Here is an 18,291-nt window from a genome sequence, read left to right on the forward strand (position 1 = left end):
GTGTGTGTGTATGTAGCAGAGCTGTGTGTGTGTATGTAGAGGAGCTGTGTGTGTGTTGTGTATGTAGCAGAGCTGTGTGTGTGTGTGTATGTAGCAGAGCTGTCTGTGTGATGTGTATGTAGCAGAGCTGTGTGTGAAGTGTATGTAGCGGAGCTGTGTGTGTGATGTGTATGTAGCAGAGCTGTATGTGTGTGATGTGTATGTAGCGGAGCTGTGTGTGTGTGATGTGTATGTAGCGGAGCTGTGTGTGTGACGTGTATGTAGCGGAGCTGTGTGTGTGACGTGTATGTAGCAGAGCTGTGTGTGTGTGATGTGTATATAGCAGAGCTGTGTGTGTGATGTGTATATAGCAGAGCTGTGTGTGTGATGTGTATGTAGCAGAGCTGTGTGTGTGATGTGTATGTAGCAGAGCTGTGTGTGATGTGTATGTAGCAGTGCTGTGTGTGATGTGTATGTAGCAGAGCTGTGTGTGTGTGATGTATATATAGCAGAGCTGTGTGTGTGATGTGTATGTAGCGGAGCTGTGTGTGTGACGTGTATGTAGCAGAGCTGTGTGTGTGTGATGTGTATGTAGCAGTGCTGTGTGTGATGTGTATGTAGCAGAGCTGTGTGTGTGATGTGTATGTAGCAGAGCTGTGTGTGTGATGTGTATGTAGCAGTGCTGTGTGTGATGTGTATGTAGCAGAGCTGTGTGTGTGATGTGTATGTAGCAGAGCTGTGTGTGATGTGTATGTAGCAGAGCTGTGTGTGATGTGTATGTAGCAGTGCTGTGTGTGATGTGTATGTAACAGAGCTGTGTGTGATGTGTATGTAGCAGAGCTGTGTGTGTGTGATGTGTATATAGCAGAGCTGTGTGTGTGTGATGTGTATATAGCAGAGCTGTGTGTGTGACGTGTATGTAGCAGAGCTGTGTGTGTGACGTGTATGTAGCAGAGCTGTGTGTGTGTGATGTGTATGTAGCAGAGCTGTGTGTGTGTGATGTGTATGTAGCAGAGCTGTGTGTGTGTGTGATGTGTATGTAGCAGAGCTGTGTGTGTGTGATGTGTATATAGCAGAGCTGTGTGTGTGTGATGTGTATATAGCAGAGCTCTGTGTGTGATGTGTATGTAGCAGAGCTGTGTGTGTGTCGTGTATATAGCAGAGCTGTGTGTGTGATGTTTATGTAGCAGAGCTGTGTGTGTTATGTATGTAGCAGAGCTGTGCGTGTGTATGTAGAGGAGCTGTGTGTGTGTGTGTTGTGTATGTAGCAGAGCTGTGTGTGTGATGTGTATATAGCAGAGCTGTGTGTGTGATGTGTATGTAGCACAGCTGTGTGTGTGATGTGTATGTAGCAGAGCTGTGTGTGTGATGTGTATGTAGCAGTGCTGTGTGTGATGTGTATGTAGCAGAGCTGTGTGTGATGTGTATGTAGCAGTGCTGTGTGTGATGTGTATGTAGCAGAGCTGTGTGTGTGATGTGTATGTAGCAGAGCTGTGTGTGATGTGTATGTAGCAGAGCTGTGTGTGATGTGTATGTAGCAGTGCTGTGTTTGATGTGTATGTAGCAGTGCTGTGTGTGATGTGTATGTAACAGAGCTGTGTGTGATGTGTATGTAGCAGAGCTGTGTGTGATGTGTATATAGCAGAGCTGTGTGTGTGTGATGTGTATATAGCAGAGCTGTGTGTGTGTGATGTGTATATAGCAGAGCTGTGTGTGTGTGATGTGTATATAGCAGAGCTGTGTGTGTGACGTGTATGTAGCAGAGCTGTGTGTGTGACGTGTATGTAGCAGAGCTGTGTGTGTGACGTGTATGTAGCAGAGCTGTGTGTGTGTGATGTGTATATAGCAGAGCTCTGTGTGTGATGTGTATGTAGCAGAGCTGTGTGTGTGTCGTGTATATAGCAGAGCTGTGTGTGTGATGTTTATGTAGCAGAGCTGTGTGTGTTATGTATGTAGCAGAGCTGTGTGTGTGTATGTAGAGGAGCTGTGTGTGTGTTGTGTATGTAGCAGAGCTGTGTGTGTGATGTGTATATAGCAGAGCTGTGTGTGTGATGTGTATGTAGCAGAGCTGTGTATGATGTCTATGTAGTAGAGCACAGCTGCTACATACATCCTGATTCAGACAAATGATTTCACCAGAGAGACTGAATTGTAGGAACCAGAAAGTAAAGGGGATGAGTCCACGTATAAACCATATGATGTCCCCAGTATAGTTCTGTGCATATGTTTTATGCAGGTGTTCCTGTACCTCTAGCACATCTGGTTACGGTGTCTGTAGCTCCCATTCTCCTATATGGAAGTTTTGAGAACAGCACAGTCCCTGGTTAAATTGGGTCCTACATGCAGGCGGCTCACACTAGCCCACCGGGGTACCAGACGGCAAGACCGGTTTTAGAGAAACTGGGGCCCTGGGCAAAATTAAAAGTGGGGCCCCAAATGCTGATATACTAACAATGCCACCCTATTTCCAGTAGATGCCCCTTTAAAGGGATTCTATCATTAAAATTGTATTTTTATTTCTCCTACCTTTAGATGTTTTCTCCGGGGCGCCCTTCGGTAGAAATCCCGGTTTTCATCAGTATGCAAATGAGTTCTCTCGCAGCACTGGGGGCGTCCCCAATGCTGCGAGAGAACTCTCCAGCGCCACCTCTATCTTCGACTGGAACGGCCTCTCTTTGTGTCTTCTTCCAGTAGGCAGAAAAAATAAAATTTTAATGATAGAATCCCTTCAATAGCGCCCCCTTTCTGCCTCCAAAACAGTAACAACCACCCTTATGTCCACAGACAATTCTAATAACCACCATTATACCGCCTAATAGATTTTTGTACCCCCTCATCAGTATAGCACCTCCTTATAAATAATAGTCCGATATAAACAGTGCCCCATATCAGTAATAGCCCCCCTCATAAATAATACTGCTCCAATATAAATAGTCCCCCTTATTAATTATAGCCCTCTCATATAGAACAGTTCACCTTATAAATAATTCTCCACATTATCAATGTTAGCCTTCTTATTAACAATACCCTCCTTATAAAGTGTCCCTTAGCTGTGTCTGATCAATCCCCTAGTATTAGGTAACATTGACCTGTATATTGAGGATCAGATTCTCCCCACGGTGTCATATTGTGCTCCAACAGTAGGGCATGATAGTTCAATGTTTCCCAATACTAGGGGATTGATCAGACACAGCTAAGTGTTGAGGGCCGTGTTAACCTGCCGTCACAGTTTATCTAACATAAGGGGAGGGCGACCTTCATAAATAATTGATGCTGGTACGCTCTTGGATACACTATTGGTGTTATACATAGCATACTAATTGAATTTTAGGTGTGCTGAAACACTTTAAAGGGGCTCTATCAGCAAAATCATGCTACTAGAGCCCCACATATGCGTGAATAGCCTTTAAAAAAGCTATTCAGGCACCATAAATGTTATATTAAACTAGATGTGATCTACTTACGGATCGTGCACGGTGGGCGGGCATTCAGTGTGCGCCGTCTTCTTCATCCACGCCTCCTCTTCCTCCGATGTCCTCGGGTCCCGTCCTCCTCCGGCGCTCGCGAACTGACATTGATAAAAAAAAAAAAATGACCTGGGCGCATGCGCAGTAGCTATAGTAGAAGCCGCATGCTACTGCGCATGCGCCCAGCCCATTTTTTTTTTTATATCAATGTCAGTTCGCGAGCGCCGGAGGAGGACGGGACCCGAGGACATCGGAGGAAGAAGAGGCGTGGATGAAGAAGAAGACACACCCTGAATGTCCGCCCAGCGTGCATGTTCGGTAAGTTTATCACATTCTGTTTTAGGGTTTTATTTTAAAATGGGGGGGGGGGGGATAGTTTAATATAACATTTACGGTGCCTGAATAGCTTTAAAAGCCTTTAAAGGCTATACACGCATATGTGGGGCTCTATCGGCATGATTTTGCTGATAGAGTCCCTTTAATGTAACAGGACTACACTGTATAACCAGGACACAGATACAAAGCTGATTTATCGCCCAGTTAATCATTAACAGCTACCTAGTATAAAATAAAAATGAATTTCTGTCTGTCTGTCTGTCCTTTATGCGCGACCAAATGACTGGACCGATCTTCACCAAATTTGCAACACAGATACATCAGGTGTCCGGGATAGTTATAGACCAGGCCTCAACTCTCTCAGATGTACCGTTCCAGAGATACAACTTTCCCAAAACAATGACCGGCATTAGCCAATACAAACCTGCAAGTCTTTTAGTTACTTACATACACACAGTCACTCCATTATGCAGAATCCAACACTGATATCCAAACGGAGATACACACATCAGAGGATTAGACACGGCCTGTACAGTTCATGCTGGACTGTGCAGAGGTACTTTAGTAGCATCTGGACTGAGGCTTACAGCCTCAAGGAGAGACAGCCCTGAGACATTTTCTGGACATGTGCATGCCTTGCCAGGAGGAGCAGTGGAGGACACTAACAGGAGGAACTCATTCAGGCCTAACCAGAAGGTAACCAGATGACTGTCAGGACTCCCTGCTTCACTACTATCCCCAGCATCCTTAGCTGGGAGTGGCATGAGGGGAGTAGTGTTGGAGTGTATTCCACTAGATCAGGGGTAGGGAACGTACGGCTCTCCAGATGTTGCAAGACTACAACTCCCAGCATGCATACTTGCTCTGCTGTTCTTGGAACTCCCATGGAAGTGAATGGAGCATGCTGGGAGTTGTAGTTTCACAGCAGCTGGAGAGCCGAAGGTTCCCTACCCCTGCACTAGATGGTGCCTGAGGTATGTAGTGCCTAGTAGACTATGCAGAAATGTGGAGAACAGCTGGATTACACGTCCCCCCACAGGGGGCAGACTAGCGACCAGTCACTCCCATCACTCTACGTCCTATAGTTCGCAGTCAGGGCTGCGGCAGCCCCGCCTGTCAGTGTCCGGAGATGACTCTCAGCCTGCGCTGTGAACAAGCAGCACCCCGGCTGCTCCCTCCATCCTTAAAGGGGCTCTATCAGCAAAATCATGCAGATAGAGCCCCACATATGTAAATGTTAAATTAAACTACCCCCCCGTTTAAAAATAATAACTTAAAAAAGAATGTTCTCTACTTACGGAACGTGCACCCTGGGTGGGCATTCAGGGTGCACCGTCTTCTTCTTCCCCGCGTCTTCTTCCTCTGACGTCTTCGGGTCCCGTCCTCCTCCGGCGCTTGCTCGCGGACACTGATAAAAAAAAATAGCCCGGGCGCATGCGCAGTAGCGCGCGGCCTCTACTACGGCTACTGCGCATGCGCCCGGGCTATTTTTTTTTATCAGTGTCCGCGAGCAAGCGCCGGAGGAGGACGGGACCCGAAGACGTCAGAGGAAGAAGAGGCGGTGAAGAAGATGAAGACACACCCTGAATGCCCGCCCAGGGTGCACGTTCCGTAAGTAGAGCACATTCTTTTTTAAGTTATTATTTTAAAACGGGGGGGGGGGGGGGTAGTTTAATTTAACTTTTACGGTGCCTGAATAGCCTTTTTAAAGGCTATGCACGCATATGTGGGGCTCTATCTGCAAGATTTTGCTGATAGAGCCCCTTTAAGAGCGGGGAGCATCATCCCGCAGAGCTGCTGGTGCCTGGCCTGCAAGTGTCCGGAGTGCTTGTTCACAGATGACTCTCAGCCTGCGCTGTGAACAAGCAGACACAGGGGATCCCTGGGCCTGTTGTGGTCATTCTGTGGCTTCCCATCATGCTGAGCGAGGGCCGTTACTAGGCACAGAACGCTGCTGCCTCCTGCTCTCACGTTCCGCCCCACCCCGCCCACAGGCCCCGCCCACAAGAAGTTGGTAGTAGATCTTTGGACTTGGTCATGTTATAAAGTAGCTCAAATGCTGAAAAAGTGTGAGCACCCCTGCCATAGACTATATATACAAGCAGCACTTTTCTCTCCGCATGATTCGTCCGGACGCTGCATTGAAAACATATGGACCCCAGTATAGTCTATGAGGTCCGTGTGGTTTCATTGCTCATCGCTTTTTAATGTGTTCGGTAGTCCGTTCGGGGGGTCTCCAAGTGGACTCCTGGGACAGATTACCGAACGCAGATGTCAGGTCTAAGTTTTATTATCTGCACGCAAAATATATTACTTGTTTTTGTGTCTAATTTGAACATTTTTACACCAGGCTTATTATTTTTGCTTTAAGTTGGGCATCCAATGTCACGTTGCTGACGTTGAACAGCATCAGAAAGTCGCTGACAGCAGCGTGATATGGGACACACAGGGCTCCCTTGAGGGCTGAAGGGTAAGCGGAGGTAGTGGGGATCTGTAAGTAGGGTCTATTGTGGGACATTATACTGTGTGGAGGGGCCACTATGGGACATTATACTGTATAGAGGCCACTATGGGACATTATACTGTATAGAGGCCACTATGGGACATTATACTGTATAGAGGCCACTATGGGACATTATACTGTATAGAGGCCACTTTTGGACATTATACTGTGCGGAGGGGGCCAATCTGGGACATTATACTATGTGTAAATAGGGTGTTTTACAATGTGGGGGCCATGAAAGGAACTATTATGCCGTGTGGGATGTGGCACACCAGAGCTGCCTGTGGCTGAGGTGATCTTTAGTATAGCGGTATTACATTATGTAGCCTGTGTCAGGCATGTCAAACATGCGGCCCGCGGGCCACATGCGGCCCTTTACAGGCATATCTGCGGCCCGCACAAAAGTCTCAAACTTTGTCTCTAAAGTTTAGAGACAAAGTTTGAAACTTTTGTGTGGGCCGCAGAGGTGCAATACTCACGCGGCTACATGCTGCTGTGTAGACGTGATGATGTCACATCGCGTCTACGACTGTTAGCGCGCGCAAGAGAGTGCGGCGGGGGAGTGAGGACTTGGAGTCGTCGGACAAGGTAAGGCAGTTCTATATACTTCCGGAAAGCTGACAGTGCACTGAGTTCAGCGCACTGTCGGCTTTCCAGATGTGGGCCCGGTGTGAAGAGCTTACGGTCCGGTACTGTAGCTCTTCTATGGTCAGAAGGGCGTTTCTGACACTCAGTCAGAGACGTCCTTCTTCACAGCACAGCCAATTGCGCTGTGCTGTGAGAGCCGGGAGGAACGCCCCCTCCCTCCCTGATAATGCTCGTCTATGGACGAGTACTGCAAGCAGAGGGAGGGGGCGTTCCTCCCGGCTCTCACAGCACAGCGCAATTGGCTGTGCTGTGAAGAAGGTCCTCTTTAATGTGTGTGCACATAGAGGTGGAACTTGAAACAGAGGGCAGATGAAGGAGGGAATGGCATGACACTGGGGGCAGAGATGGAGGGGGGGACATGAATCTGGGGGCAGAGATGGGGGACATGAATCTGGGGGCAGAGATGGAGAGGACATGAATCTGGGGGCAGAGATGGAGGGGGGACATGAATCTGGGCACAGAGATGGGGGACATGAATCTGGGGGCAGAGATGGGGGGACATGAATCTGGGGGCAGAGATGGAGGGGGGACATGAATCTGGGCACAGAGATGGGGGACATGAATCTGGGGGCAGAGATGGGGGGACATGAATCTGGGGGCAGAGATGGAGGAGGGACATGAATCTGGGGGCAGAGACGGGGGGGACATGAATCTGGGGGCAGAGATGGGGGACATGAATCTGGGGGCAGAGATGGAGGGGGGACATGAATCTGGGCACAGAGATGGGGGACATGAATCTGGGGGCAGAGATGGGGGGACATGAATCTGGGGGCAGAGATGGAGGAGGGACATGAATCTGGGGGCAGAGACGGGGGGGACATGAATCTGGGGGCAGAGATGGGGGGGACATGAATCTGGGGGCAGAGATGGGGGGACATGAATCTGGGGGAAGAAATGGGGGGGACATGAATCTGGGGGCAGAGATGGGGGGACATGAATATGGGGGCAGAGATGGGGGGGACATGAATATGGGGGAAGAGATGGGGGACATGAATATGGGGGCAGAGATGGGGGGGACATGAATATGGGGGAAGAGATGGGAGGACATGAATCTGGGGGCAGAGATGGGGGGGACATGAATCTGGGGGCAGAGATGGGGGGGACATGAATATGGGGGCAGAGATGGGGGGGACATGAATCTGGGGGCAGAGATGGGGGGACATGAATCTGGGGGGCAGAGATGGGGGGGACATGAAACTGGGGGCAGAGATGGGGGGACATGAATCTGGAGGGCAGAGATGGGGGGGACATGAAACTGGGGGCAGAGATGGAAGGGACATGAAACTGGGGGCAGATGAAGGGTGTATATGTAAACAGATAATTTTCTTTTATGAAACTAACAAAATCTTCTCAGAGAACAAGGCTGACTGATCACCACTTATCTAAAAAAGATTGAAAAAAATGATAGCAAATAAATGTTTAGTTTTTAATTGCTGTATTTTTGTTAGATATATGTTGCTGTTACATATTACTACTTCATATCTTGTTTTCATGACTGCTGTTAAAATACGTGTGTGACATTAGCTGCTGTGTGTGGCCCTCGCTATAACCTCTTGTTACTCATGTGGCCCTCGGGGTACCCTGAGTTTGACATGCCTGGCCTGTGTGACATAGCCGGGGATCCTGAGTCTCACCACACAGCGCCCCCTAGTGAGTCTCACACATACATTACACCATAGGATTGAATAGTAACCAGACATCCAATGGGAGGACATCACCTGGTATAAGAGGAGGATTCAGCTGATCTCTGCTTCCCATGGTAAGACTGTGGCAGGAAGTTGCTGTGTGTGTGTTTTGTGTGAGGGGAATGTGAGGAGATTTAGTGAGGGGGAGAAGAGAAGTCTAGAGATGAGTGAACAGTGAAATATTCGAGATTCGTTTCGAATAGCCCCTCAATATTCGACTATTCAAATGAATATCGAACCCCATTATAGTCTATGGGGAAAAAACGTTTGTTTCAGGGGAAACCCAAATTCGGCTCAGGAGGGTCACCAAGTCCACTATGACACCATACCTCCCAACTTTTGAAGAATCGAAAGAGGGACAAAATGCGCGCCGCTGCAAATTTAGCCCCGCCCACTTTTGTGTTGACTCCGCCCACTCATTAATTTTTCATATGCCCCCACACAATATAATCCTCCTAGAGTGACCCGTAAATTATATGTCCCCCCTCTATCTCTTCCCCAGTTTCATATACACCCTTCATCTGCCCCCAGATTCATGTCCCTCTTCCATCTCTGCCCCCAGATTCATGTCCCTCTTCCATCTCTGCCCCAGATTCATGTCCCCCCATCTCTGCCCCCAGATTCATGTCCCCCCATCTCTGCCCCCAGATTCATGTCCCCCCATCTCTGCCCCCAGATTCATGTCCCTCCATCTCTGCCCCCAGATTCATGTCCCTCCATCTCTGCCCCCAGATTCATGTCCCTCCATCTCTGCCCCCAGATTCATGTCTCCACATCTCTGCCCCCAGATTCATGTCTCCACATCTCTGCACCCAGATTCATGTCCCCTCCATCTCTGCCCCCAAATTCATGTCCTCTCCATCTCTTCCCCCAGATTCATGTCCCCACATATCTGCCCCCAGATTCATGTCCCCACATCTCTGCCCCCAGTGTCATGCCGTCCTCTCCTTCATCTGCCCCCAGATTCACGTTCCACCTCCACATTAAACTTACCTTCTCCTCCGCTCCCTCGCCGCTCTCTGCGCGCCTCTCTCGCTGACACATGCGGCTGAAGGAAGGAGCTGACACAGGTCAGCTCCTCGCTTCGCCGCTGCGTGTCTCTCTCACTGACACATGCGGCTGAAGCGAGGAGCTGACCTGTGTCAGCTCCTCGCTTCGCCGCTGCCGCCGGCTCCTGGCTTGTAGACGCGATGTGCCAGGAGCCGGCGGCAGCAGCGAAGCGAGGAGCTGACACAGGTCAGCTCCTCGCTTCAGCCGCATGTGTCAGCGAGAGAGACACGCAGCGGCGAAGCGAGGAGCTGACCTGTGTCAGCTCCTTGCTTCAGCCGCATATATGTTCAACTCAGATCTGCGTCCTCTGGACGCAGATCTGAGTTGAAATCGGGACATACCGCCCTCCAACCGGGACCGCGGGACAGTCACGATTTGGGTGACATGTCCCGCGGTCCCGGTTGGAAGGCGGTATGTCCCGATTTCGGGACGGTTGGGAGGTATGATGACACCTCAGCAAATGATGACGACACCTCTAGAATGCAACTGGGACGGCAGGGGAAGCATGTCTGGGGGCATCTAACACACCCAAGTCACTGTTTTACCCCACTATCACAGCCTATCAACTACACACTTTCCACACTCAAAAAACCTCTATGAAAGTGGGAAAATACCTGGAAACCTTCTTTCCTCCCCAATTGGATGGACAGAAACCCAAATTTTACGCTAAAGAAGCATTACCAGGCACCCCTTTAAATCACGTTGCCATGACAACCACAGATGGAATAGGCAATGGGAAATCCAACAGTCCCCACCCTGAACTGTCATTGTGTATGTGTGTGTGTGTGTGTGTGTGTGTGTGTGTGTGTGTGTGTGTGTGATGTGGTAAAGCCTTCAAAAAAACACTTTTCTGGCCCTTAAAGGGATTCTACCACAAAAACACTTTTTTTTCTAGTTACCACGTCGGAACAGCCTTTAAAAAGGCTATTCGTCTCTTACCTGTGGAAGTGCTCTCCGCCGCGCCGTTCGTTCAAAATACCGGTTTGTACCGGTATGCTAATTAGTTCTCTCACAGCGATGGGGGCGTCCCCATCGCAGGAGCAGCGATGGGGGCGTCCCCATTGCAGCTCGAAAACCGACCGCAGCGCCGCCTCTCTGGTCTTCGGTGTCCTCCCCTTGCTTCTTCAGCGTACTGTCGGACGCCTGCGCAGTATGCTCTGTTCGACGAAGATTGCCGAACGTACTGCGCATGCGCGAAAGTGCGGTCCCAGCCATAGTGCGGGCGCCGCACTTTCGCGCATACGCAGTACGTTCGGCAATCTTCGCCGAACAGAGAGCATACTGCGCAGGCGTCCGACAGACGCTGAAGAGGCAAGGGGAGGACACCGAAGACCAGAGAGGCGGCGCTGCGGTCGGTTTTCGAGCTGCAATGGGGACGCCCCCATCGCTGCTCCTGCGATGGGGACGCCCCCATCGCTGTGAGAGAACTAATTAGCATACCGGTACAAACCGGTATTTTGAACGAACGGCGCGGCGGAGAGCACTTCCACAGGTAAGAGACAAATAGCCTTTTTAAAGGCTATTCCGACGTGGTAACTAGAAAAAAAAGTGTTTTAGTGGTAGAATCCCTTTAACGTGAGCCCTTCCAAATTAAGTTAGCTGAGCTACCAGCAGAGATTATGGCCCTTGAGGTGACTTCAGCCTTTTACCAGCAGAATTTTTTGTCCTTTGGGTGAGTAAAGACTTGCACCAGCAGTGTTGGCCCCTTTAAAATTGTTAGCCCCTAAAACGGTGGTTCCAGAACCATCACTCTCATTGTGTTGGATTGATGCAGTGGATTGGACTGAGGACCCAGACATTGACCTTGATTGTGATTGGGAAATTGATAACATTTTGGCATTAAGTCCTGGTAGTAACTTTTATTTAGAGGACCGCAAAGGTGGAGCCTTGCACCAGCAGTGTTTTTGGCCCTTGAGGTGATTTAAGCCTTTAAACAGCAGTGTTTTTTGACCTTCAGATGAGTTGAGCTAGGCACCAGCAATTTTTTATTTTTTAGCCCTTGGGGTGACTAGAGCCATGCACCAGCAGTGTTTTATTTTTTGGCCCTTGGGGTGACTAGAGCCTTGTAGCAGCAGTGTTTTATTTTTTGGCCCTTGAGATGACTAGAGCCACGCAGCAGCAGTGTTTTATTTTTTTGGCCCTTGGGGTGACCCCTAAAAAATTAGATTTCAGGCCCTTGGGGGTGAGCCTTAAAACATTAATTTTCAGGCCTTTGGTGGGAACCCTAAAAAATTATTTTGCAGGCTCTTGGGGTGGAGCCCTAAAAAATTGCATTGCAGGCCCTTGGGGGGTATCCATGAAAAATTAATGAAGATTTTTAAGAATTACATTAGGGTGAAGGGGCTGGGGTTGGAGGAGGATGAGTGAATTGGGTGCTGGCAGTCCCTCTCCTGTACCTGGACTGTAGACTGGATACGCAGCTGTATATCCACGTCCATTTCCTCGCCCACGTCCCCTGCTGCCACCCTGCTGCATGATTGGCAGGTTCACTGTATGTTTCTTACACTGAGAACAAGCTTTCACTATCACTCCAAAACGAAAATGAGACGAAGATGGCCGACACTATTCTTATGAATCAGAGGTCACATGTTTTCGGCAGCCAATGGGTTTTTCCATTTTTTTTTCAATGCCTCCATTGTTGTAGTTCCTGTCCCACCTCCTCTGCACAGTTATTGGTGCAAAAAAAGCGCCAGGGAAGGTGGGAGGGGATACAAATTTTTACTGAGTTTGCCGTGTGTTATTTGATTGGAATCGAATATATTGAACAGCCTGATATTCGATCGAATGGGTCCGCTGGTTTCTGCCAATTCTGAGCTAATAGCACTGCTGGGCATCTTCTGATTTCATAGGGAAGTTAGCATGGTGCGTTCATCTGCTGCACTAAGTTTCGTGTCTACGGTCCTCCACGTTGTGCGGTTCTTGGTGCGTCTTCAAAAGATCTTGAAAACCCTTTTCCTAGGAGAGACCTTTCTGATGTATTATAACTACTTTGTGTCTTATTGCTGAGGACAGTCTTACCATGGTGCATGACCTGTGACATGAAACAGTCTACCACAACCTCACCTCCTATAAAAATGAAAATTATCATCCGTTTGGTAGACCTGGCTAACCATACACCTGCCCATAATCCTACAAAATCCTTGACTATGTGCAAGTGTACCGAGAAAAATTTATGCTGTTTTGAAGTCAAAGGGCAAAGGTCGCACCAAATATTGATGGGATTTACATTTCTCTTTTCTTCATTCACTTCAATTTGTTTATTGTTTATATACCCTTCTATTTTTCAGAGCGCCTGCCTAAAACCTTTGCACAGTATTGTACATAACAGATGGTGGATATGTTAACATAAATTTTGAGAAAAAAAAATGGTATTTGTCTAGTGGACTGTGGTCATGGCGTCTTATTATTTCAAGTGTAGAAAATAATGGAAAAGGTTGGCTACGAGGTGAAAACCAACAACAACACAGTAGATATCAGTTCCCTTGAGTCAATGGTGTTACAGCGCTCTTTCGAGTAATACTTGAGCAGGTTTATCAGCACATGGTGTTATTACGGAATCAGCAGTCAAAGAGTAAAAATTAGGCCTCCCCATCTAAAATCTCCAACTTTTAGCAAAAGTGGATTTTTGCGGAATATATTTCCCACATTTTGATCATTCAACGTTACATTCCTGATAGAGTGGCCTCTACCCTATATGAATTCTCTGATGTCTAACAAGAGCTGTTCTCTGACTGAAACATTTCCCACATTCTGGGCATAAAAATGGCTTCTCTCCTGTGTGAGTTCTCCGATGTTTGACAAGAGTTGATTTCCGAGTAAAATATTTCCCACATTCTGAACAAGAAAAAGGTTTCTCTCCTGTGTGAATTCTCTTATGTGTAACAAGATGTGATTTATCGGAAAAACTGCAGCCACATTCTGAACATAAAAATGGCTTCTCCCCTGTGTGACTTCTCTGATGTCTTACAAGATTTGATTTATACGGAAAACATTTCCCACATTCTGTACATGCAATTGGCTTCTCTCCTGTGTGACTTCCCTGATGAAAATCTGAGTATTGGGTAAAAAAAAATCCACTTTCTGAACATGAATATGGCTCCTCCCCTGTGTGAATTCTCTGATGTTTAACAAGAGTTGATTTCTGAGTAAAGTACTTCCCACATTCTGTACATGAATAAGTTTTCTCTCTCATGTGATTTTTTTGATGTTCTCCCTTTCTGTGACTTTTATTTTCCTTCACAGTCTGTAATGAATCGGAAGATTGGATGTGTATAGTAGGAGCAGATGATAGATCTTTGCTGTGAAGGGCTGAAGGTATATCTGGGGTAATGACATGTTCTTCATATGGATCTTGTGTGATACCATGATCCTCTGCTTTATAATCTGTAGATATCAGATGTCCCTCTGAGCTCCTGGTACAGTCATCTGACAAGAAGAAAACTAATTACTATTTTTGAATAATATAACTTTATTCTATATTAAAATTTCCAGATAACCTGCATGTCATTTGAACATTGATATTATTTCCCATGCTTTTAAAAGAAGTCTGTTTCAGAACCAGCATATCACCCCAGCCCTGCAGATAGATAGGCTGGGTCTGGTGACACTAACCTATCTATCTGCAGGGCTGGGGTGATATGCTGGTTCTGGTGACAGTAACCTATCTATCTGCAGGGCTGGGGTGATATGCTGGTTCTGGTGACACTAACCTATCTATCTGCAGGGCTGGGGTGATAGGTTACTGTCACCAGAACCAGCATATCACCCCAGCCCTGCAGATAGATAGGTTACTGTCACCAGAACCAGCCTATCTATCTGCAGGGCTGGGGTGATATTCTGGGTCTGGTGACAGTAACCTATCTATCTGCAGGGCTGGGGTGATATGCTGCTTCTGGTGACAGTAACCTATCTATCTGCAGGGCTGGGGTGATAGGCTGGTTCTGGTGACAGTAACCTATCTATCTGCAGGGCTGGGGTGATATGCTGGTTCTGGTGACAGTAACCTATCACCCCAGCCCTGCACATAGATAGGTTACTGTCACCAGAACCAGCATATCACCCCAGCCCTGCAGATAGATAGGTTACTGTCACCAGAACCAGCCTATCACCCCAGCTCTGCAGATAGATAGGTTAGTGTCACCAGTACCAGTATATCACCCCAGCCCTGCAGATAGATAGGTTACTGTCACCAGAACCAGCCTATCACCCCAGCCCTGCAGATAGATAGGTTACTGTCACCAGAACCAGCCTATTACCCCAGCCCTGCAGATAGATAGGTTAGTGTCACAGAGTACAAAATGTAGAATAGTACAAAGCCTCCAATAGTGAACCATCCAATGTTATTTGCAAATATAGGCAACAAATGGCCATATAAACATACCAGTGATGTATCCTTGTAATCTTTTCATCAGATTGATTATGGACACCATGTTTTTCTTTGATCACACCATTTGCGCTATATTTTCAACAAAGCTGCCCCAGAAAATGTGGTTACAACTAGATACTGGCGTAAACATAGCGCATCTATGCAACTTTGTGGCGCATACATAGTTTGCACTGAAAATTTTGAAGTGGTCATGGATTAATTGTACCAAAATGTTGAGACATTTTGTCTCAAAGCCAAAAGGTGGTATAACTTTAGACTAGACATTGTAAAGATAAGGCAGATTTATCACCCAGCATCAGTCACTGTGATAAATCTGATGTAGTATCTGCTTGTCTAAGTTTACACTGTCTATTAGTAAATCTGGGCCATTGGCTACATTTCACTGTCTGATTTTTTTTCCCTTTTTTGTCAATTTTCATCCCTCTCCAAAAACTAAAAGTTAAAATCACAGAGCTACATCAATGGAAATAAAAAAAAATGGCTTTTTTGTTGATTCTAAAATGAAGATTAAATTTTGATGTTTTAAATATCAAAATAGATTTGGTCTTTAAGGTATATTCAGATGGCTGAATATGAAGCAGATTCTACCTCAATCTCAGCTCCAAATTCTGCCTGAAATCTAATTCCATACTTTTTTTTTAGCCAGCAGAAAAAATACCATCAAGTTTAATATCCGATCTAATTCTACCTGAAAACTGCAATTGAAGTGAATTAAAGGCCGAAAAGATTGTCTGGTCAATGCATAGTGTGCAAATTCCATGGAAGTATTTGGTCAATTTCCTTCAAATTCCTCGAGATAAATTTTTCAGTTACTAAAAAAACTGAGCTGTGTGAACATACCCTTAGAAGACACATGTATATAGTCAAGTCTATTACCTGCTGATGTGAGGGGCTGGTGGTCCTCCATCATCACCTCCTTGTACAGATCCTTGTGTCCTTCTAAATTCTCCCACTCCTCCATGGAGAAATAGACAGCGACATCCTGACACCTTATAGGAACCTGACAACACAATGATACAGTCATCACCCCGACCCCTCCAGTTACTGTATAATGTCCCAGCATTCCCAGCAGTGTCACCTCTCCAGTCAGCAGCTCCAGCATCTTGTTGGTGAGTTCTAGGATCTTCTGTCCATTGATCTCCTCCTGTATCAGGGGGTGAGGTGGAGGCTCCAGGATTTGGTTCCAAGTTCCTCTCCATCCTTCAGACATAGGAGCCTGACAGCGCCTACTAGAGGTCTTCTTCACTACTGTGTAATCCTGGATATGGGGAGATACATTAATAAATCTCACTACATACATGTCCAGAGTCCATCACCTCTCCAGTCCTATCATCTGTTATTACTATAGATAAGAATGATGTCATGATGACATCATCAGAATCTCTCACCTCTCCAGTAAGCTGGTAGATGATCTCTAGGGTGAGATTTAGGATACTCTCCGCCAATTTGTTCCTGTCTCTCTCCATACTTCATACAGGAGATTTGAGCTGAGATGATTCTTTCTTATAGGAACCTGTAGAGATACAGTCAGTACAGATAATAATGTAATGCAGATGATGTATTTGGGACATACAAGGCAGATCCTCCAAGGTGGGCAGGAAGTTAAAAACGAAAATCGAAAAATGCCTGTGCCAGGAAGGGGTTAAAGTCTATAACAATTGAGTAAGAAATAAATGCACCTTTTTGCTTTTGCCTCTTCTCAGTACTCGGCAAGTTCTATGGATGACGTTTCTGATATTTTTCTCATAGGCTTCTCTGTAGGACACTTGCAAATGGCCCAAGGATGACATCATAGAGCTCCAGACCGTAAGAGCTTACAATCTATTGTAAGAAATGAATAAGGGTCCTATATATCTAACGTAGATGTGAGCAAACTGGATTTGACCAGAATTGCGTAAGGTTTTGGGTTCAACCACGCACCAATCACTATTACAGTGTAGGGCCCCTGCAGACCCCAAAATATAATAGCAAAAAAGGAAGAATAAGAATAAGGGAAAAAGGGAATCACAGCCCACTTACGTGACCTTCCAGTTATAAAGTCCATGCAAGGTGTATGTCTATTTCGTTAGGAAAGAGGATGCTCGAATGTTGTACCCATCGGCTTGGGATATGTCCAGAAAGTACAACAAGGAAAATCCAGCACCGCTTCAAACTCCTTAAAAAGGCTAAGTTTTAAGGAGTTTGAAGCGGTGCTGGATTTTCCTTGTTGCACTTTCAAAATATAATAGGGTCATTCCATATCAAGTGATCCAAATCTGAATATTTTTTTGCATGACTTCTTTTGATTTTTTTTATTTTTTATTTATATGAAGTACAACTTAAGTTAATTACAAACTAAAAGTTTAGAATTTTTTTCTTCATCCGTTAATTTTTTACAGTTTTTAAAGTTTTGAGAGAGTGCAAATTTTGGCCTGGTATGGCTTTACATTTTTTATCATATCTCGGGCTAGAATTCAGACAAAGAGGTGGGAGAGGCATAATTTTTCTCAGAACGGGATCGGCTTTCATTTCATATGTCACAAGACGAGGTTTCTTTATATTTTGTTTTGAAGAAATCAAATTCAAAATTTCTATGCGCAATTGTGAAAGAAACGTATGTTTTAGAACTGTGAAAAAATGCATGTGTGTTAGTTGTGTTCTTGGTTATACTTGTACAGGTTTTCAACTTGGGACCAAATTGGGATAAATTTTTTAAAGTTTTTTTAAGCCTTGAATCATCTGATTTTATGTTTGTGTGGCTTCTTCCTTTTTTCTTTTCAAATTACAGCTTGCTGAATTCAACATTTATAGGCAACAATAAAGAAACATAAAAAACGAATCCCGTAAGTGCCAGAATAAATACATTTTATCATCAGAACACAACTTGTTCAGCAATTTCAAACTGAATGCGTTGAACAAACCAAAAGAAAAAAGCTGATTATATCCTCAAGTGGGATTTTCTAAATACAGCCTCATCCTAATTATATGTAACAAGATTTTTAACACCCATTTCTACATGTAACAATCATTATTATATCACTAAACATGTAATTTATTAAGAAGAATAGTCCAGTAGTTACATCTAGAGATGAGCGAACAGCTTTTGATCAAATTGATATTGGATCGAATATCAGGCCGTTCAAGGTATTCGATTACAATCGAATACCACGAGGCAAACGCACTAAAAATTTGTATCCCCTCCTCTTCCCTGGCGCTTTTTTTGCACCAATAACTGTGCAGGGGAGGTGGGACAGGAAC

At 46.0% G+C, this 18,291-nt stretch overlaps 3 protein-coding genes across 3 annotated transcripts in view; all 3 read right to left on the reverse strand.

The window, feature by feature from the left end:
* LOC142195595 (uncharacterized) overlaps nucleotides 1–18,291 on the reverse strand; it is a 704,678-nt gene that overhangs the window by 389,829 nt on the left and 296,558 nt on the right. The window lies entirely within an intron of this gene.
* The window catches only part of LOC142189165 (uncharacterized), a 58,260-nt gene that overhangs the window by 34,129 nt on the left and 5,840 nt on the right, over nucleotides 1–18,291 (reverse strand). Inside the window, exon 3 of the mRNA XM_075262130.1 lies at nucleotides 13,363–13,718. Within this exon, the coding sequence (XP_075118231.1) occupies nucleotides 13,363–13,718 (356 nt within the window). The remainder of the gene's footprint in view (nucleotides 1–13,362; nucleotides 13,719–18,291) is intronic.
* Nucleotides 6,124–16,789, reverse strand: LOC142189197 (gastrula zinc finger protein XlCGF53.1-like). The gene is made up of 5 exons (XM_075262133.1): nucleotides 16,734–16,789; nucleotides 16,443–16,567; nucleotides 16,133–16,312; nucleotides 15,931–16,054; nucleotides 6,124–6,245 (listed from the first exon to the last, which is right to left on the reverse strand). Exons 2-5 carry the CDS (start codon nucleotides 16,518–16,520, stop codon nucleotides 6,124–6,126), a joined length of 504 nt encoding a protein of 167 aa, XP_075118234.1. The 5' UTR covers nucleotides 16,521–16,567; nucleotides 16,734–16,789.

The sequence above is a fragment of the Leptodactylus fuscus genome, chromosome 1 (assembly GCF_031893055.1).
Source record: "Leptodactylus fuscus isolate aLepFus1 chromosome 1, aLepFus1.hap2, whole genome shotgun sequence".
NCBI lineage: Eukaryota > Metazoa > Chordata > Amphibia > Anura > Leptodactylidae > Leptodactylus > Leptodactylus fuscus.

Excerpts from the sequence above, each read along its gene's own strand:
- LOC142189197 (XM_075262133.1), bottom strand. The coding sequence starts at position 16,520 with ATGGAGAGAGACAGGAACAAATTGGCGGAGAGTATCCTAAATCTCACC. Across the intron at positions 16,055-16,132 it reads TGGAGCTGCTGACTGGAGAG|GTTCCTATAAGGTGTCAGGA; the intron begins GTGACACTGCTG and ends TTGTGTTGTCAG. Across the intron at positions 6,246-15,930 it reads CCAGCCCCTCACATCAGCAG|CCCTCAAGGGAGCCCTGTGT; the intron begins GTAATAGACTTG and ends CTTACCCTTCAG.